Genomic DNA, 22,398 nt, shown 5'->3' on the forward strand with positions numbered 1-22,398 from the left:
ATAGAAAAAAGTGAAGAGGTTGCTAAGCAAAAAATAGTCAAGAAAAGAAAGAAATATTATATTAAACTAGGGGGTTGTAAAAAACTTGTGCAATATATTTTTTTGGATAAATTATTTGTGTGATTTGTTCTTATTGAAATGATGGTCGTTGCCAATGTACTTCACCGGATAGCAATCAATAATTTTTTTTGAAAATAGAATCATTCAGCTGTATTGTAATCGACGAAGCTTTTAGAAAGAGGGAGCCCAGAACAAGATAGACTTCTTGAGGATCTTATTGGATTATGGAGAATACTTCATTCTATTAAATTAATAAGATAGAGAGAAAACGCTGAATAGAATAATTTTGTTATATATTTCATAAAATAGTAGATACTAATCAGATCCTTGATACAATTGCATGATAATTATTTCTATCATTGATTCAATTGAATCAGTTACATTATTTTATCAAAACTCACTAAATCCAGTTGGATCTAATTCTACATCTCACAAAGGCTGCTTGGATCAACTAGGATTTGATAGCAAATTTTATGACAACTATCTAGATACAATTGAACTTGACATTTCTCTTAGAGAAAAAGTAGATAATAATAAAATTTTATCATTAATTTTTGCTGATATGAATTTCTCAGCTGAAATTACTTTTTCAATCACAACATACTTATTATAAATAACAATAAATATAAATACTCATTAGTAAATGTGTGTGAATAAGTTTTTTACTTTTCAAAGTTTTAATTAGGAATTTTTTCTGTTTTTAAGTAAATTTTGAACATAATTTTTATTACTATGTTCTAATCATATGCACTCTTTTTTGTGTTTTCTAACAGCGTAGTCTTATAATATAAACACATGAAGACACGTGGAATATGAAAATATATTAAATATAGAGTTTTTAATAAAAGTTTCACATTTTTATAAAAAGAATAGAATGAAGAAAAAAATTTTTTGATGTTTGTTAAATTAAGTTAAACAGGTTGGAAAGTCATAGTCAGTCCATATAATATTCATATAATCTTCATTTACAGCAGTTCGCATATTTCAAGATTATATGAACTTTAAATGGACTTTAGATATAAAATTTTTTATAATTTTACGATTTATTATTATGACATTCATTACTGAGAATTTTTTCATTTTATTCTCGACTTTATCTTGCTCATAAAAAATTTTAAAACAATAAAGGAGGCTGAGCATAGAAAAAAAAATCCAATGAAAGTATCTATTCAAGTTGCCTTGAAGCATTTTTCACATATTTTTCGACTTTGATTATTATAATAATTTTTATTCCTACTTCTTATCTTTCTCTTGTGTTCTTTACTACACATATCAAATATTCTTGGCATATCTTGCTCATCAACTATCTATCAATACGTATCTGGTATTTAACCACCCTATAAATATTAAATTTATTTCTTAAGAATAGTAGTTAGGAGACAACAAGCTTGATTAAAATGTCAGATGATACTAGACTATATTCCTATTTGAGTTATGACGACAAAGCATTGACAAACGTTGATGCAAGGAGGTAGATATTGAATCACGTAAATGTACATTAATTATCTGGTAGTCATCTAACTGCGACTAATTTATCTGTCTCAAGCATAGGTTTATGTCAGATTTCTCTGAAGCCAACAAGATATACTCAAACTGTTCTCCAAGTTGCCCAACACAGATGCAAACTAATAAAGGTCAATTATTGACATTTCTACGGATTAATAATTCATCGAGGAACAGCTAATTTTACCAACAAAAATAAACCAACTATTTCCGAACATAATCTATGAAGCCAATAAAAGATTAATTATTCCATGAAAGTGATCCAGCTCAAGATCTTCAACACTTTGGAACGTTTTTCACCAATAAATTCCACCTTTTGTTTATGAAAATCGACCTGGAATATTTTATTACTGTATAACCAAGACGATAAAGTGAATTTCAAATGAGATTTTCAAGTTACTGTTTTATTTATAACATAACTAAAGGTTTCATTCCATAGTAATCATGGAATAATTTAAATAAGTTCTCGACAAAAATAAGATCTTTTTTTTTTCTATCAAATCTATTGGTATTGATGGTGAAAACAATAAAGTACTCAGACTGAATTTCAAATGTGCAAATTATTTCAAGTAGTAGTGAAAGTGTAACTTAATCAATGCATCGAAGTGCAAACCTTCTCACTTCATGTAATTACTTTGCCAAATAATTATAGACCTGGAATGCAATTAAGTATAAATTATTTCGTAAAAATAATTATGACAAAATATCAATTAAAACTTAAACTTGATTATTTCTTGAATGATAATTGGTCAAATTAATGATTCTAGTTGAATCAAAAAAGAATTTGGTTGATTGATCTGAAAGGGTGATAAAGAAAAAGGACGATTTTCAATTACATCATAATTTCCATTTAATATGCAGCAAGTTGTAAGAAGAGACGTGTTGAATTAGTTGCAAATAAAATGGATAAAATCTGAATGAAAATGACAGTTTTAGAAAATTACCGTCATTTGAAGATTGTTGAAGATATACCTGAGAGCATTTGCAATGAAGTTATGTGTAGAATTGTAAAAGTTAGTTACATTCTTCGGCATTCTGTCTCTTGTTCCCTCGGGCAATAAGGTTTGAAGTGAATTGAAAGCCGAATTCAACCTGGCGGCTCTTCCCCAACTATAGATTACTTTTCGATTCAACTGCGCCGGCCCAGTTTCAATCTTGACTACGTTTTCCTTCGAGACTGAGTCGAAAACTTGGAGCCACAGAAGCGATCCGAATCTCTTAATGCTAATGTCAGTAGGATGAGAATTGAGAAGGAAAGGAAAGAAGAAAAGGTTAGAAAGGAAAAAAGCATCATCTCTTCACCCTTCAGTTATACTACTGGATTTCACGACGATTTAAAAACTTTCAATCCACCGAGTGTTCACAAATTTGATCGGTCTTTATGTGGGTTAAAGTGAAAAAAAATGGAAATTAAGATTAAGAAGAAGCTAAGGAACTCGAGATACGTTTTTTTTCTCGTTTTATATATCTATAGGAATACGTTAACAGCGTTAGTAGTCGACGCAAAGGGGGTTGTAAGTACGCGCGAATCGACACTATTTGCATTTTAGCACCAGTACGTCGTTTGGATTGCGATAGGACTTGTCTTCGTCGTTCTTATATTCCTTGATCCAAGCTACTTCTTGTCATTCTCGTACCCCTGTCTCCATAAAAGTAAGCAATTCAGTAGTATTTTCTACGTTGCTAAATTGGATTGGCAGTTTATTGCCAATATTTGTTTGTTTCGTGACTAAGAAGGATTTTGTATACACAGCTTCAGATTTGCCATCGACAAAATTCGTGCCCAATTCTTCTTCGTATGAAGCAAATGATGGCCCAGTTCTATTTGCAAAAATGATCTTTCAACTGGTTAAGGGGATCAGGGTGCCAAGCTTGTGAAAAGAACCATTTTTTGTGTGTCTGAATGTAAAAAAATCACGACAACTGTAACAAAGTTGTTTTTTTATTTTTTTTTCAAATGTACGATCGTTATTGTCAATCCTGGATTTGATAAAATTTACATGAATTTCTTTTTGACTTTGAATGACATTTTTTAATGGTTTCAATCACAATGAAAGACATGTTTTAATATTTTAACGCTGTAATAAATACTTTAATCAAAATGAAAACTTATGAATGTTGAAATATTTTCATCCAATTGAATATTTACATAAAAGTACTTTTGAAATTTTTTTTAAATAGATTCTGATCGTTTTTATTCAATTACTAATTGATGGTAACAACGATATAAATAAATGGAAATAAACTAAAAATTATCGAAGCTAATTTAATTAAAAACTTTTTTTATACTTGACATTTTTTTGTTGAAAAACAATTCCAGAATAGATTGATTAAAAAAAAAAAACAAAATTGTTTCAATTTTTTAGTTTTCCAAAATCACGTATTAAAATAGAAACATGTAGTCTACAATTTTCGATAAAATGTACAACTGTAAAAAAATCTTAAAACTCAGTGGTCTATATTCGGGAAGTTTACCCTACATACAAGTTAAGTTCTCCCGAGGTAATGTGTGAGCGTAAATAATTTATTACGCTTGAGGGTTGACATTATTACATTTCTCCTGAAATTGTCGAAGAAAATAGTGATTTTGTTAAAGACATTTTTTCTCTACTTCCTCTTTAAATTTTTCGTATTTGCCTTATATTCTTTAGCAGAACTATTTTTATCTTTTCACCATTCTTGAAATACAAGCCAAGAGGATGACGCACTAGAAGTCATATTTCTGAGTCTAGACGGAGTTTAGTTTTTGCCTTTGCTGATGTTTTTGTCCGACTAAAGCAATACGCACAATATTCTGTATCTCTCAGCTTTTTTCCTTCGCTGCATGATGGTACAAAATAGCTGGCATGGTCATCTTTCAACATAATATACATTTATAAAAAGCAATATTAGTTTTTATCTCCAACTATTCGATTTGAACAATTTACCTAAAGTACCTCAAGCTTTCATCTTGGTATATACCAAGTTTTTTTTTAATATATTTTTAACGTACACCCATTTGCTTTTACCCTTTTTCTGTCGGTGATTATGCTCGTGTATTCCAGAGCTAACGATAGAAAAGGAAAATAAAGATTACACAGGAAAAAAGCCACCAAGTTCCTGCATAGTCTCCAACCTTACCATGTCATAAGTGCGTATATTTAAGTGGAATTATCGATAAAGTGAATTGATAGGTATAGAGAATTCAGTCTGCAATTACTGTTCAATTATAATATATACGATAGCTAATCAATTCGATTAATCGGCTAACTACAGTGGTCAAACTCACCAGGTCGAGATCTTAACCAATCCGTTGGAAACATCTATAATTTCAATTACACTATGAAAACTCAATTCTAAAGCAAAGGTAATTGACAAAAGTTTATGATTTTGTTATGTGGTGAACTTACTTGATAAAGTCATCAACTTTTTTGTTCTTATCCAGTTGAAATAGAAGATTAAATCTTTACTAGTTAAATAAAATAATAATATGGTAACTGTCAGGAAAAGAAATTTTTCAGAGTTGTCAGGAAGGACAAAAAGACAACGAAAATAAGGAGAGTGTCTTTCAATTTAGTATAAAGAGCGAGTTTGTGCAGCACCCGGAAAATAAGTGCATGAGAAAGAAGAACATTTTTCTCTTTCCATTAGATCATTCATTTTCTTAAGGCATATTTTGAAGCTTTAAAAGAAATTTTATGAATATTATAATTAGAACACAGTCTACATGATGAAACTTGGCAGCTTTATTATATTGTCATGATTCAATTAAGATGATAAATTAAATGATAAAATCATTTTCTCACTTTTAATGTTGATTCACTTGAAAGTTTTAAGAATCAATACCTTCAGCTGATTATATAAACACCCACTCAGCTTTCCATTATACACTTATATACTATAAAATCACTCGAGTTGAGGTCTATATCGTCAAGAAATTTGAAAAGGGGGTTACTTATTTTCATGAAATATCTCTCAAGTGAGTTTCCAATTTTCCACCTTTTTGTCCAGTTTAAGATGGAAACGGATCCAATTTGCTAAGGTTACACTCCTCCCTTGGGAAGGTTCATCACTGTCCCTTTGTCGAGTTTATCTCATCCTTCTCTTTTAATGCAGAGAAAAATGTCGTTTGCTTTTGATATTTATCTATTATATTTTCGTATATTTTAATTCAAACGATTATTATAAAATCATATGATGAGAAAAAAAAATTATAAATTAAATAATTAATTGAATTCTCTATTAATTAATCTATATTTTCATTGGTATTTTAGTTAATTATATTAAGTCAACGATTATGCCTGAATTCCTTTCATTTGATTGTTGATAATCAATATCGTAAAATCAAATTTCATGGTATACTGCAATAGTAAATTTATCATTAATACAAAATATTCAGCGATAATAAATATTGATACTAATGAGTGAATGTTTTTGATCATTTTGTTTATTTAAGTATTCAAATCAAATTAATCAATTGGTTGTAGAGCAGAGAGATTTCTAGGTAATTTTGAAACAAGTAAATGGTTTCATTATCTATTTTTACGTTAAAGTTAGTTTTATTTTTTATTAATGTAACTTTATGTTCAATTTGCTGTAGATTGTATAAAAAAATGCACCACATATTTTTTATTCAGTACATGCAGTACAGGAAGTTTCGTTCAACAACATTTTTCTCGCGAGTAGAATGTTAATAATTGCTACTTTAATTGTTGGAGAGAAATTTTTTTTATTTCACTAGTTTAACAAACCTTTGAATCGATAAAAAGAATATTATTTAATATATTTAATTTAAATTATGATAAAAAATTACTGAATTTTTTTCTTTGTTCCTTTGTTAAATTTTTTTTAATCTCAAAGAAAAACTTTAATTAAAAACTTTTGCAAAATAAATATTAAATAAAAAGCAAATCAATTTTAATTCTTTATACAATAAAATTTAGATGAGATTTTTTAAAATTATTTTTTCTTTTCTGAATATGCCAAATTTAATATCCGCCATTTGAGTGAAATGAAAATAAAAAATAATTACAGGTGTCTTGGATGCGTCAACGTGACATGCATATCCTGAGTGCTGGCGTTTCGACGTACACATCCGACCTCAGATTCCAAGTCATCCATCCGGACAAGTCCGAGAATTGGACACTGCAGATAAAGTCGCCGCAGGAACGAGATTCTGGCGTCTACGAATGCCAAGTCAGCACAGAACCGAAGATGTTCCTCAACTATACTCTCAACGTGGTCGGTGAGTGCGCCTTGAATAATTCAATCCTCTGTCAGAGTGAGTGAGAGGGACTGGAAGTACTCATAAATCTATCTAACGTTGACGGAGTCGATTTTTATACCAGAGAGATACTTTTTGTTGTTTGATAACACTTTTTGTAATGAGTCTGTAATGTTGAAAAACATGGAAACCTACTCGTATCATTACTCTTTCATAGGGAATTTTATGAAAAATTTATCTCAACATCACATTAACTGTCCGCATCTGTTATCATATTTGATTTTTAAAAAATATATTAACATACATTCTCACCATTCAGTTGATTCATTAAAATATTTCAAGTAATTCATTTTACAAAAATATGCTTCCATAAAATTTTCCCTCTAAAATTATCCCGAAAAAAAATAACATCCATTTTTTATCAGATGAAATATTCAACTTCTACTTTTAGTCCTTGAAATGTTCAGATGGTTTATAAAAAGAATTTTGTATTTTAAACATAAACAGACTGCAGCTTTCAGCATCTCCAAGACTTTCCACATCTGCAAAGGATTTTTAGAAAATTCCCTCGAGTCCTTGTCTCAACTGGAGAACAACGATTTATTCTGTGACTTTGTTCGGTCGCACATACACATTTATACATAGACTCAACAGACAGCACAAATATCACTGTGTTACTTCTTGTGCGCTCGACTCTGAAACTCTGCACTTGACCGCACTTCTGTTATCATCACACCTCGGTCATTCCACCCAAAGTGTGCCAAGTATAACAAAGTGTCTATCTCATTACCGTCGAAACCTGATGATCTCTTCATTTCGTCGTCTGCAAGAAAACTACAGGGGATGATAGAGTGTAACAGAAATCCCGATAATAGACGACTTTCCATTAAGAACTTCACGTGTCTAGACTCCAACTACGTAGATATCTAAAATCCAGATGCTGTCGAGCTATTTTTCAACATAAAAAACAAACGAGCATGTCTTTCAAATTTTACTCTACATACTTACTAACATAGGTACATGAATTATGAAAAAAAAAGTAAACCTATTCCGGGGTACGAGCTTTTTTGGTAATTTTTAAAAAGCCCAGGAGTGTTGGAGAAGTGGAGATACTTTCGTCCAAGCACAAACACCAAACGGAACTCAGATATAAAGATTCTAGATCTTAAGAGCAGGTCAAACCATAACTTCTTGTTTTCTCGAGAAAAGTTGCCACACTTAAGTACAGTCTAAGTGCACATTGGATGCAAGATTGTGAAAACAAAGTCTCTCGCGTTTGATATCAACTTCACAATCTACTTCAAGTGTTTAAATAAAGAGGAAAATATAATTTTCTTTCTTTAATACCCAGGATGGAATTCCATGAGTGAATAAATTCATGTTACTTCATGTGAATTAATGATCTAACACTCTAGTGTATCAGGAACAACTAAATGTATCAAAACAATTTGAAAGACATAAATAAGTAATTTAATAATGTGATGTATTTTGCCAATAATATGGTGATGTTATGTGAACATCAATTTTAATGAGCCTCAATGGCCAATTCAACTGCCATTATTTCATAAATATACCTTAAGCAGCCAGTAAAATAGAATAATTATTACGCAATACATCCCATTTCTAGGGATATGTAAACTTTATATGTCATTTATTTTGCACACCAATATGATTATAGTAATTATGATTTTCATAGATTACTCGTAATTTTAATTTTACGATACACGCTACAATAAATAATGCAATTATTTACACACGTGTAAAGAGAAATAAAAATATTGTCGCAATTGGGCTTAATATAATAGCATTATTAATTTTAATTCGGCCGAACATGATGCGACTAAAATATTCTATTGTAATTTTTTTTTTAGATTTGATAAATTTATTCACAATCAAATTCGGTATGGAATGAATATTTAGAATCAATGAAAAATATTACAGTATAAAAAATTTCCGTTCCCCAAATGATCCCCAGTAGAAAAGTTCCTCGACGTTGCCCTCATGGGACTATGGGGAACACGTTTGGGGTCCAAATTTTTTTTTTTTTTTCTGAAAATTGTTCCTCTCTACTCTAATTAAAGCAAGTTCCCGTTTTACCCCATTTTAGGAGTGAAATAATTAATTTTTCTAATGTTTGACCTGATTCCGCATTTCTAGGCATTAAGACGAAGAGAATGAGTGGTCGAACTTGAAAATCGGACAACTTTGATTTTTCGACCCCTAAAAGTGGCAAGTGGTACCCCTTTCCATTTTTTTTGGCCAAAAAATAAAAGTTCTCCGATTTTCAAGTTTGACCACTCATTCTCTTCGTCTTGATGCGTAGAAATGCGGAATCGGGGCACCGCCTAAAAAAATTTACTTTAACACCCTCAAAATGGGGTAAAACTGGATACACATTAAAAATAATCATCCCCTTAGCTTCAAACCCTTATAACTCATGAACGAACGGTTTAATGATCATTTTTAGGAACGTTTTAGAAATCTTAGAATCCAGGCTAAATATCTATATTCATGAAAAATGTTTAAAAAATTTCTTTCACCCTTAAAATCGCTAAAATATAAAAAAAATCACATTTTTTAGGGAGTTTGCCAACTTTTTTGGCGATTTTAAGGGTGAAATAAATTTTTTGAACAATTTTCATGGATATGGATCTTTAGCTAAGATTCTGAAGTTTCCAAATATCTCTTAAAAATCATTGTCGGATAATTTTTTCACGAGTTATCGAGATCCAAGTCGAAGGGTAGATGATTTTTTGACCCTTACTCCGACTTTGGACCTCGATAACTCGTGAAAAAATTATCCGACAATGATTTTTAAGAGATATTTGGAAACTTCAGAATCTTAGCTAAAGATCCATATCCATGAAAATTGTTCAAAAAATTTATTTCACCCTTAAAATCGCCAAAAAAGTTGGCAAACTCCCTAAAAAATGTGATTTTTTTTATATTTTAGCGATTTTAAGGGTGAAAGAAATTTTTTAAACATTTTTCATGAATATAGATATTTAGCCTGGATTCTAAGATTTCTAAAACGTTCCTAAAAATGATCATTAAACCGTTCGTTCATGAGTTATAAGGGTTTGAAGCTAAGGGGATGATTATTTTTAATGTGTATCCAGTTTTACCCCATTTTGAGGGTGTTAAAGTAAATTTTTTTAGGCGGTGCCCCGATTCCGCATTTCTACGCATCAAGACGAAGAGAATGAGTGGCCAAACTTGAAAATCGGAGAACTTTTATTTTTTGGCCAAAAAAAATGGAAAGGGGTACCACTTGCCATTTTTTGGGGTCGAAAAATCAAAGTTGTCCGATTTTCAAGTTCGACCACTCATTCTCTTCGTCTTAATGCCTAGAAATGCGGAATCAGGTCAAACATTAGAAAAATTAATTATTTCACTCCTAAAATGGGGTAAAACGAGAACTTGCTTTCATTAGAGTAGAGAGGAACAATTTCCAGAGAAAAAAAAAAATTTCGTACCTCAAACGTGTTTCCCATAGTCCCAAGAGGGCAACGTCGGGAAACTAAATTTTCTTATACGGAATTCATTTTCCACAGGTATTTTTTGACAAGCGGAGAAAATATTTAACGATGAATTGATTGTTGAGGATAAATTATTCAGTTTCGTTTCGTTATATTTAGTATTATCAAATCTTTGTAAGGAACGAAAAAAGAAATAATTTTTTACAAGTGGATTGTTTTTTATAATTCAACGATCTTTATTATGACCTGAAAATATTTAAATAAAGGACTTTATTGGAAATTTCATTTCTACGTCATTGAAAGTGAGTTGTCAGTCTCTCTTTCATAGATTCAATTTACTTCAGATCCAAGTTCAATTTAGTTCAGTCTCACAGACTAAAAGTTCCTGTATTTATTTCAAATATAAAAATACACACGAGTTTTAACTACTTTAAAAATATTTGAAATTAAATTTTTATAAAACATTTCTAAACCTTGACAAAAAATTTTTTTATTTGTGTTTCAGTTCACAAAAATTTCCAGCAATTTTTAGAAATTACTATAGAAATGAAATATCTGTCATCAGAGTGTTGTAAATAAATAAAAAAATTCTATAAATTGATTGCATTTTTTGTTCAAAAATTTCAATGGTAAAGAATCTAGAAATAAATTTTAGTTCCTAGGGCGATTTTTGAATGCACTGAGTGCTCATTTAAGTTACGATAGCAAGAACTGAATGTCTGTCGATAAATTCAAGACTGACACTAGAGCATTGGAAAGAATAAAGAAATGTTTGCTTGAAAATGGCAAGATAAAGAACAAGGGTTGATTACTGCTTTTTACAATCAAGGTGATAAGGAATGAAAATATTTATTTTCTTATCTCAGAGATATTGTCATCACGACCTCGTTAAAAACAACGCTAAAAAATAAAATGAAGTAAAGGCTTAAGAAGTGTAGTTCATCGTACTTAAAAATGCTGATGTAACGATGCCTTCTCCAAAATTCAACGACGATTAACGAGGCAAAGGAGAGAAGCCACTTTACTCAACCGCGAGTTTCTCGATTACAACATTTAAGATCGAGGAGTTTGGATGTAGGCCAACTAGAACTCATATCTCTTCTATTTGGTGATAGTTTTATTTTATTTTCATTCTTCTTCAACATCTTTGCTATTGTATTTTGCTCACAATTTCGTTGATGAAATTTAAATTGTATCGGTATGCCAATTCATTCAAGCTTATGACTTTCCATTATTGGTAAAAGATATCTGGAAGGTTAAAATTTAATATTTTTGGTGTAGTGAATTTTTTTGATTTGTCATAATGATACGTAGGAAGTGGAGAAAAATTTTATATATTGAAAATAATATGATAAAAAAGAGGAAAAAAAAAGAATCGAAAGAAATTCAATCGTTAATGTCATCATTTCGTAGACCACTCAATCAGTCGCAACGCAATATCACCCGAACGTCTCGTATAATGAAATAAAGTGGGAGAAAAATTTTTTCCATGAGAAAGATTCGAGATAAAAGTAAAAATATTCCCTAACGGTGTGTTTTTATCAGAGGAATATTATTCGACGAATTCGTTCGATCAGAGAAATTATCTCTGACTAAAGGGAACGATTCGAATAAATTTCAACGTAAACTCAGCAAAATTTATGTTGAGAAAGAGAGTATAGCTTTCATAGAATAGTCTGAAAAGCCAGAAAAGAAGGGGTAAGATTTTTTGTTTTAACTTTTACCGCAAAAGCTCAAGCAATAGAAAGTTACCAGTCTGATTTCACTGCACCAAAAGACTGATCAATTGAATGAATTTATCTTCCAAGTGTTGATTTCAAAAGATATATCAGTAGAATTGAAGCGTATCGCAATACAGAAAAATAGTCTAATACTTGATATTTATTCGATCAAATATTTCTCCTTTTTCATTTGAACAATTGCCGATATATTGGCAGTCTACTTTGCAGCGTCGGAGAGTCTACTGCGATAGCTTTGAAATGTATCCCGAAAATAGTCGGTTCAATTGCAATGAAGACGAATCAACTAGATGCCACCAAGAGTCCCCTATCCATTACCTTCACACGAGAATTGAGAACAGAGAGAGAGAGAGAGAAGAGGTAAGATTGTTGCTTCACTGAGCACACGACGATGCTCAAAGGAATGCTGAAACGAACTCTAGACTCAATGATATCGATTCGTCTTGATTTCATGTTCCAGCTTTGACAAGACGATTCATTTCTTTCTCCAAAGATCAAATTGCTGAATATTGGAATGAACAAAGTCCTCTTCAAGATTATACACATTATCTTAAAATTAAGAGCTGTTTCAAACCAGTTAGGGAAAAAAATTTTTACCTGCTAAATATTTGTTCAACGTCAACTATAAAATCACTTCAACAAACAGGATTCAAGTGCATAGAATTTTAAATACTCTGTTTGAAAATCCACTATCTCTATTCCAGCAAACGCATGTGGAATTTCATCTGTATACATATATATGTATGTGGATAGGCAGAAGTAAAAAGCAGAATGACGATGATTGGACAGTATGATGTATGTATTTTCATCCACAAAATAAATCTGTCCAATCAAATTACTCATGTTTTTTTTATTTACCTATTTACTTTGATCTCAATGTTCAGTGAATTAAAAATATCTAATTTTAATACAAAAACACCTCACCTATTTTCTTCAAATTCACTCGACAATTACTCACGTGCTCATTATAGGTACAATGAGTAAATAATTGCTTAAATTGGTGCATTTGGAAATGTGCCAGGTTACGTTGATTTATGTACATTAAATAGATTAAAAATTTCACGACATATTTTGTTGACTTTTTTCGCCTCATATGCATAGCTATCGTGTTTTTATTTGGTGGAAAAACAGAGTCATGAAAATGTGAAAATATTTTACGAATTTTTGACATTTTTTGGATATTTCTCCTATTTAACCTTTTGCCAATATATATCAGAAATTTTAGGATCACGTTTCGAATTCCAATTCTTTGCAAAATTCCAGACTTCTCTCTCTCTATACATGTATATATATACATATATATGTACATACTGAGTAAAACAGAAATAAAAGCGGAATGAAAAAGAGTGGGAAAGTAGAGAACGTGTCTAGCTATTCGCTTCCGACTTCATTTGTGCGACGACATCCTATCGTTTTTTCACGTCCAGATGGAGAAGAAGGAGAATCAGTATTGACGCTTTGGAGAATTGGAAAAATCGACAGCCTATAAAGATTCCTTAATTAACTTTTTTTTCATCAATTTATCAGCATTATCAAATGCAATTTTTCATGATAAAAGTATTCAACTTAAAGAAATCATCTCAATATAATAAGTTGAGGTAATTTTTGAAAAAGATAAAAATTTTCCCTCTAATAGCCCAGAGCTTTTCGATAAGATAAGGTAAATAAATTAACTGTAATTTCCAAGTATTAGAAAGACCCTCGACTAAAAGAGGTAAAATTTAAAAATAAATGCGATCGATGTTATGTTTGTGGTCATTATGCCATTAATTTTGGTCTTTTTAAAACAGTTGAAAAGGAATATTTTTATTTATCCTAATGGAGGAAAGGCTTTTATAGTGTCTCCTAAAAAATGAATAAAAAAGAAGATATAATTTTTTAAAAATGTATCTTTCATGTGATATTGAATTAAATTTTTTTATAAGCCGCCATAAAAGGATTTTAGTTGTTCCAAGGAAAAAATATAATATTAGAGATATAGTAAAATTTGTGCAGAATCAAATAATATTATTTCAAATACTCTGATAGCAGATGTGAATTTTTTTCGTGACATTTGTAAAGAATCCGAATCATTAAAATAAAGAAATTTATTTTAAAATTTGCTAAGAAACAAATTATTTCTTCTAGCTTTATTCAGTTCATATTGATGGAAACATATTTTTTACATTCATAATTTTCTTTTTTTAATACTACATCAAGAGCTATTGAATTGAATTACCTTCCGTTTATATGCCAGTAAATATCTCGCTTGAGATAGGTGAACAGATCGGTAGAGATTTACCAATTGTTAATAAATCTTTTGTTGAATAATCATCGCTTAATATTGATGGATGATAACAACACAGAAATACTGAGGAAATATTTTTTAATATCAGAACTTAGCTATTTATGAGTATTTTATTTCTCCATTTTTCATAATTACATGAAATTTAATAAAAAATTCATCCAACTTTCAATAATCCGATTTTTATGATTAATCATAATCTCAAATTTATTTACAAGGTATTGAAACATTTAATTAATGAAAATTAATTCTAAATTAACCTTAAATATATAATAATTTTTTAATTGCCCTAGCAACTTTAAAGAACAATTTTAATTTTCATTAACAAAAATTCATCAAATACAACTTTCCATCTCTGGAGTATCAAATTCCAAGTTAGAGCAACTGTTCAAATATAATAAGTCAACGAAGTAGATGAAATGATGAACAACAGTTACATATTATTTGTCAGTATGGTAATGTATTGCTTTATACATTGCGGTATCAAACGAGCCGAAGCTAATGGAAGCTTCAGCAACCCAATGCTCGTGTTAACTAAGTCGTTAGCGTGAATTAGTTGAAAACAGCTTTGTGAAACTCTGTTGTTAACATTGACTCCTCGAGGCTCCTGAGAATTCGACAGGGCTTAACCTCGTCAGTGAGATGTTGACCGAGCTTACCTACCAAGGTTGTTGAATCTTCAACAAGGACAGGTTTTAATTAACCGGGATTTACACTTTGATATACACTGGATAAACGTGAATCTGTCGGTTGGATTGTAAAAATAGACATTATGACGTCAATCGATTATCTTCAACATGATAAACTTAGCACCAATATTTTTAGATTCAAAGTTAACTTGGTCTTTTTAGACTATGTCTATCAATATCAATGTTATTACGATTTATCACATGTCTGAATAAACACTGGCGCAAGTTGAAGAGCATCATAAGTCGGCCAACAATTAGTGCGCTTTACTGATGAACTATTGACGAAATCTCTGTAGTCAACTTGAGCTGCGGTTGGATAGAGTTTATAGGCAAACCACTGGATTCGCAGAGGTTAGTTAGGTCACGTTTAGTTTGGTCCTTCGAGAGTGAAACCAATTGCGATCATAGCCGTGGAGTGGAATGGGACAAGACAACAGTGGGAGGATGAAAGCACGGAAGTGAGGGTTAAACGAAGTATCTGCAAGTTGTATTAACGTTGAAACAAGTTCAGAAGAAGTCCCTGGATACAAATGCAAATGCACGAGCATGATCCTGCTGATAATTGGAAAACCGCCAAGATCAGAGAGAGGAGGGACAGGACCTCGAGGCAAAACGAATTACTGCCGATGTCGTATTAGAGGCGAAAGAGAAGAAAAAGAGGGCAAAATCATCCTGTGTGGTTGGCACAACGACTATCGCGTGTACAGGCATCCACTTCTTTTATATGTGAAATGGCACTTTCAACGATTGGCTCAGTGCTGCAGTCACTGGCACCATTAGCACCATTGACTAGAATTTTTCCCGTTAAGATAACCACAAATTCATGGCTTCATGGGCGGCTTTTTTTCTAGTATCGAAATTGTTAGCCTCGAGAATATTTATTTTTACTGAAAAACAGACGGAAACTGATATAAATGGTCGGTAATTTTACTTGGCAAAGTTAGAGCTAGACAGACAGTTCCTATACTCACCTTTAAAAAGTCTTATCCGACTTTACCAAAGTCCCAAAAGATTTACTCCAGCTCTTTGACGTTAACGATCCTACAATTTCGACTTGCGTCCATTTTCGTTATCCCAACGATTCAGTTTTCTTCAAAAGAGTGCAACTAATGTATTTTCCGTCTCATAATCCAAAGGTCAAAGTTGGATTTCCGAAATTACGTGTACGTCTTATATCGAGGATTTTATGCTCTAATTCTTCGCTGGACATTGACGAGTTTCTTTGGTAGAAAATTATTATGAGTGAAGTAATATGAAAATGAGACCAGGGAATTGATGAAAAGACAGTTAGAAATGCTATGAAAATTATAATCATAAATAAAATTTATGTCAATTTAATTATTTTGTGATATTATTATTTTCAAAGGAATATATATCTATTTTAGTTATTTCTAAATAGAGTAAATTGTCTTCAGATTGTCAGAGGTTTTAAATAGAGCAAATCCAATAAAATCACCATAATACTCAGATATTGAGTGAGCCCGCAGTAAAACGAGTTAACATTATTTAAAATAGAATGAAAATAGATGTATCGTATAAAACTACCATTTGGGAATGAATTTTAAGTTTTACATTTCATCAAAAAATATCTTTTTTCATAATTTTATTCATTATTTCGAAATTAATATATTTCAACCATTATTTAGTTGTTATCAATAGATTTAAGTGAAATTCACGTACAACAGGATTATATCAGTATGAGTATGTTAGATTAATGAACACTTTAAAAGCTTAAATTGATCATAACTTTCATAAAAATCAGGACATTAAAATACTTATGACTGAATAAATATTGAGTTCATAAAATATCTTTGAAATGTCTCATATTTTCTTTCATCAAAAATTTCTTCTGGATTATATTTTTTAGTTTATATTGTTTAATATAACTTCAAACAAACAAAAAAATGAATGCACATTGTAACAACTTCTTTCTGTTAATCATCTCGTAACTAATGAAGGAGAAATTACTTTGTAATGATCATTATCACCTCATTTTTTACTATCATTTTATTTTTAAATCTACCCGGGGAAAAATACCACAACAAACCTAGATCTTAAAATATCGTTAACGAGCTTCGTATGATTAAATTTATTTTTAAAAAATCATTCAAAAGAAAATGATCAAAATAGTTTCTATAAAACCTATTTTTGTTGAATCTCCAGGAGAAAAAAAAAACTGTCGAACTCTGCATTTCTCTTGTATGATATTCCAACGATTGAAAATTCTTTTTCTATCTATTGTAAATTCTTATTGATTTTACATATCTAGAATGACCTTGAGACTTTGTTTCCGCAATTGTAATCGAATACTTCCGGCAAGGAAGCGTCAATGCGAAACATAGACCCGACCTAGCGTGTATTACGAGCTGACTCCGGGAATGTTACGGAATGGTTCAGGAAATGTTGAATCAGCGTGCACCCGGAAATCCGGGAATCCAACTATCTAGTAAGTAAGTACCTCTCGACTAGCGTGTACTTACTCTATTCCATCAACGTTACGTTTTCTTTTTTTCCTTTCCTCTATTCGGATCTTTCTACTCTCTTCATCGACTCTCTTTATTCATTTCAAGATTTACTCAGTCGTTTTGCATCAACTTCAAACTATTCGGAAAATGCTAAACAGTATCCCCAAATAAAAATCAAGAAAGAAACAGTTCAAAAATCATTGGGATTGAAATAGTTTTACTCAACAAATAGATACATTTTTTTTTCTCGAAAATGTTAGATTTAAATAATAGATGAGCTCAAGAGTTGGAATAATAATTTATTTTCTCATTTAGTTGATGAGAAAAGTTTAGACAGGTTAATTCGGCTAGAGGTAGATGAGTATTTTGAATGAAATTATTAGGGAGAATTAGTAAGATATAAAATGTGTCATTCTAGATTATAAGGTCCAGCATTCTCGAGAAGAGTTCTTGTTCTATAACTAGCTAATGCTCGTCTCTAACCTCGACCGCGATGAGCGACGAACTATCAAGCATAGCTGAAGAGCATTATCGATTATTTGCCTACCCATTAATACGTTATTATATCCCCTTTCAAAGGGTTGCTCTCGTTGATTACATTCCACCCGCAGCTCCAACGATCTCAGTCAGTTATTATAAGATTTCATGGAAAGTATAGCAACGGCAAAGAGAGATTGGAAATCTCTCTTAAGTTTTTTATTACATTTGTCTTGAATAAAAGAATCCAGACGGAAGTATATATATATATATGTATACTATTTTGCCGTTGGCTTAGTGAATGATTCAAACTTAATTATCATAAATTCACTGATATTTCATTTATATAAAATATCATGATATTTTTTCAAATTTAATACAACTTTTTATTACTTCAATTTAATATTATTGTTGTGATGATACAGCCACATATTTGGTAGAATTATTTTGTAAGCAATAAAATTTATGAGGAAGTAAAAAAAGTAATTTCCTATCGTAAATATACAATAGTCATTGTCGAAAGGGTTGACATAGCTCTCTACATATTACATACCTGGATATTATGTGAGATATGTATATAAAATAATTTTCATTTTATCAAAGTTCCGGAATTTTATGATACTGTCGGTAATATTAAAATGAAAATGATGGCCAACTTTTATGGTCACTCGAACTATAATTAATACATGTTTTGGAACCTTTTATACACTTTGAAAGTTTTTCGGTAAGTAATTAAAAACTTTTGCATATGTTCTATTTAATCAACTAATTAGCAGGGGATATTATATTCCAATGTTATTACCACCTGTCGAGACTGTATAAATCATGATTAATTGAAAATGATTTGAAAAAGATTTAGTTTAAACGAATTTTTATATATTTTTATGATTATTTTCGAACTTTATTTTCAATTAAAAATTTTAATTCACTTGGTAACAAATTATTTATAATCATAAAGTTCATTAATGTTGACATAACATTTTCGATATCGACTAGATAATTAAGGTCAATGTCCCAACTGTCACTCACGGATAAACTTTACAGGAATTTTTCCTTTTAGGTAAAGGATAAATAATTATATTTCTTCAGTAATCAAATAAATATTTGATTATAATTTATTATTTGTAATAAACATTCCAATAAAATAGTAATATATTTTTTTGACTACGAAACAAATTTACTGATTGAATTGAATTCATTGCACCATTGACATCATAATTAGATTTTTTTACACTGATAGAACCATTCTTCTGGATCAAGAATAATTTCATTCTTAATATGACTGTAAAAATAATATAATTGTGTTAGTGACATACAGAACTGCTGTACAATAATTAAAAAAATAAATAAATAATTGCAAATGCCTTTATAATTAAAAGTACATAATTATTTGTGTATTTTATTTAAAAGAAAAACATTTTTTATATATATATATTTAAATGGTATATTAAAATTCTAAATGAAGTAGTATAGCTCAATATCAGAGACGACAGTTATGGTAATGTACATAAAATTCATATTTCAGTTTTATGCTCGATAAAGATGATTTTAAATATCTAAAATACACTGAATATAATAATTTTTTTTTCATTACTTAATTGTGACTATGAATTAATAATCTAGTTTGAAATTGGAGCATTAAATTAATGATAATAGGCATGATTATTTATTTACACTTTTAAATTTAGTGTTTAAGCAAAAGACAATTATTTTATTTTTGATTAATGAAACTAAAAAAATCATTATAATAGATGATCATCAATATAATAACTATTGAGACAAAATTTAAAAATTGCTGAGAACAGCAAAAGATAATCGGCTTTCTTTAAACCTAAAAGAACTCTAAAGCTGATATTTTTTTTCAAAAAATCCGTTTTTTTCTAATTATTCTGAGATTTTTTCAATCACGTTATCGGTTGCTCTCATAAATCATGACCGAATGATCGAAGAGAAATTTCTCGGTTATCATTGAACTGTTGAAAGCGTTTCTCTTTCAAGAGCTCTAATCAGATTTTTCTAGACATTTTTATTGTAATTTTTTATTTTAAATCACTTACTAAGAACTTTTTATACGATAAATTATTGATCTATTATTTCTTCAAACTACCCTTATATCTAACAACACTAAAAAAAAAATATTTCAATGAAGGTGTATCAACGTAAAGAAAGACAGTCATTTGAACGTGACTAAAATTGCTGATTTTGATAAAAGGATAAAAAAAAATACACAATGAACTTGGAAGAAAATTTTATTTTACTTAAATCCGGTATTCTTCAATGGAAAAAAGGATAATAATGGTCATTAATTAACTGCATTAAGTAAGAAAATTCTTCATACCATTTCTCATGCTTTCTTTCTATTGTTTTTAAAAGAATCATTTGTTAAAAGTAGGTCGAATTTACTCACTCTTATTCTTATTTTTTTTTCAACTTACACTTCAATAATAATCAATTATATTAAAAAAAAAATATTAAAAATCAATAGAATATTTTTATGAAAATTATTCTTACAGATCAATTAGCTAACAAGAAGACCTTCACAATCTTACTTAAAAAGCCATTACATAAATTGTAGACATTCTTAATAAATCTACTGGAAAAATCAGCAATTAAGTTAATTAAGTGATTAATAAATTAATTAGTCAATGACAGTAAAATTATTTCTATAAGTTATAGTTGAAATTATACTCAGTGAAATATCAGTGTCGATATAATTTATAGGGAAGTGTCGAAATGATTTACATGCGGCTGCTCGACCCGGTAACAGTGGTTCCAAAACCGCACGACACCCGGACAAACCTAAAGCTGATATTTTATTTGCATAAATCATTGAAGAAAATAAATATGACATAAATGTATGTTGAAAAGGGTGAAGAAAAAATAAATAAAACATTCAAAAAATGTTCTCTATTCTATAAATAATAAATTATCAGTATCTTTATAGAATTTTTATTATCCAACAGAACGAAATGAAAAAAAAAATTTCCACGAATAAAAAATATTCCAAGACAAATTTTTATAGCATCACGGACGTAAATCATAAATAAAGGTTGGAAAAATAGAACAAAAAATAGATAAATGATAGCAGCTTATAGAGATAAATGAGTTTAACAGTCATTTCCCTTTAACTCAAACAATTATCGCGTGTTCTAAACGCACTCAGAGAAAAGCATACATATCCATAGCGTCATAATAAATTTCAAGTGTACTCTGAATTTTATTCTGGAGTGAAAATACCATTGCAAAAAACGTACGGCCACGTTCGTTAATCCGGTTTACTGAATATTTCCTCTACCCCTACAGTGTCCGTGTTCTAAAAAAATTCGCATACAGAATGAAAATCCGATTAGCAAAAGAGTCCACAAATTTAAAGCTAAGTGAATAAAAATCCTTGATTACACATCATGATTTATATCTGAATTTAGTGGGTTTTTTTTCCTATTTTGTACTGCAGTATTTTCATGATACAATTCCCATTGACGATCAATTATTATTCATTTCCACATCGATTCATATTAAGCTCTGAAGCTCTGCCGGACAATATCCCAGAACTATTAATCTAAGACTACTGAAATTCCAGTACTCGATGTACTGGAATTCCCCTTAGGTAAGGAATGGACCGACTGAACAAACAATGTAGAATGGCTAGATCCTTGGTGAAGGACCGCCTGATCTAGTTGGTAAACACTGTGCTTATGTTGAAGCTCACTACTTCCGGAAGCTCCTCGAGGCTTTTCTATATAGGTACCCTACACCTCTCTTTCTTCCATCTTGTCTCTATGAGCACAAGATATTGGAAAGTATCCGAAACTTCTGTCCTCCATATCACTTTTGGTTCCAGTGCCTTCACTCCTACCACCACCTTCTTCTGAGCTTTCTTACCCCCTTCATCTCACCCCTTTCGTAAGTCTCCTTATCTGCTTAGGCATCGCTAATGCTCTTGTCTAACAGACTTGGCTTTTGCAAAGTTTCATAGCTTGAGATTTCAAGAATGTATACACATTCTGTACTCACCAACACCCCCTCATAGATAGAAGCATTTTATGGATACAAGTAAAACAGTCAGTATCGAAAGAGTTAGAAAAGTTTCTACGTCAATTCCTGAACGATAGATATCTCCAATAGATCTATAAGTCTTGGAGAAAAGTAAAGAAGAAAGTAGAAATTTATTTGACTTGAAAACTATTTTCCACCCTGTTAAAGAGATAGAAGTTACTATCAAGATTCAGTACTCACAATTTATATAATTGGTCAAAGGACACAAGAACTTATTAGTTTCTGGATACTAGTTTTTTTTATTCTCTACCCAAGACTACAGAAAAACGACAATGGACACTCGTTCTGTATTACGAGTGTTCGGTCGAGCGCGTATTCGATACAACTTTCAATTCATCCGAACTCAACAAAGCGAATTGAGAGTTGTTCTATTCAACCTTGCATCAATGTATATACCTATGGATGTATATTTTTTTTAAGAGCCAAGGATAGAAAATAATGAA

General features: G+C 30.4%; 2 protein-coding genes across 3 annotated transcripts in view; one reads left to right on the top strand and one right to left on the bottom strand.

Annotated features, from left to right (window-relative positions):
* LOC118066938 (zwei Ig domain protein zig-8-like) overlaps positions 1-22,398 on the top strand; it is a 104,611-nt gene that overhangs the window by 67,483 nt on the left and 14,730 nt on the right. Inside the window, exon 3 of the mRNA XM_035083384.1 lies at positions 6,577-6,787. Within this exon, the coding sequence (XP_034939275.1) occupies positions 6,577-6,787 (211 nt within the window). The remainder of the gene's footprint in view (positions 1-6,576; positions 6,788-22,398) is intronic.
* Positions 1-22,398, bottom strand: part of LOC118066939 (E3 ubiquitin-protein ligase MARCHF3-like) — a 107,642-nt gene that overhangs the window by 47,235 nt on the left and 38,009 nt on the right. The gene's annotated exons all lie outside the window — the stretch shown is intronic.

The sequence above is a fragment of the Chelonus insularis genome, unplaced genomic scaffold (assembly GCF_013357705.1).
Source record: "Chelonus insularis isolate UGA/USDA-ARS -01 unplaced genomic scaffold, ASM1335770v1 contig_358_pilon, whole genome shotgun sequence".
NCBI classification, from domain to species: domain Eukaryota; kingdom Metazoa; phylum Arthropoda; class Insecta; order Hymenoptera; family Braconidae; genus Chelonus; species Chelonus insularis.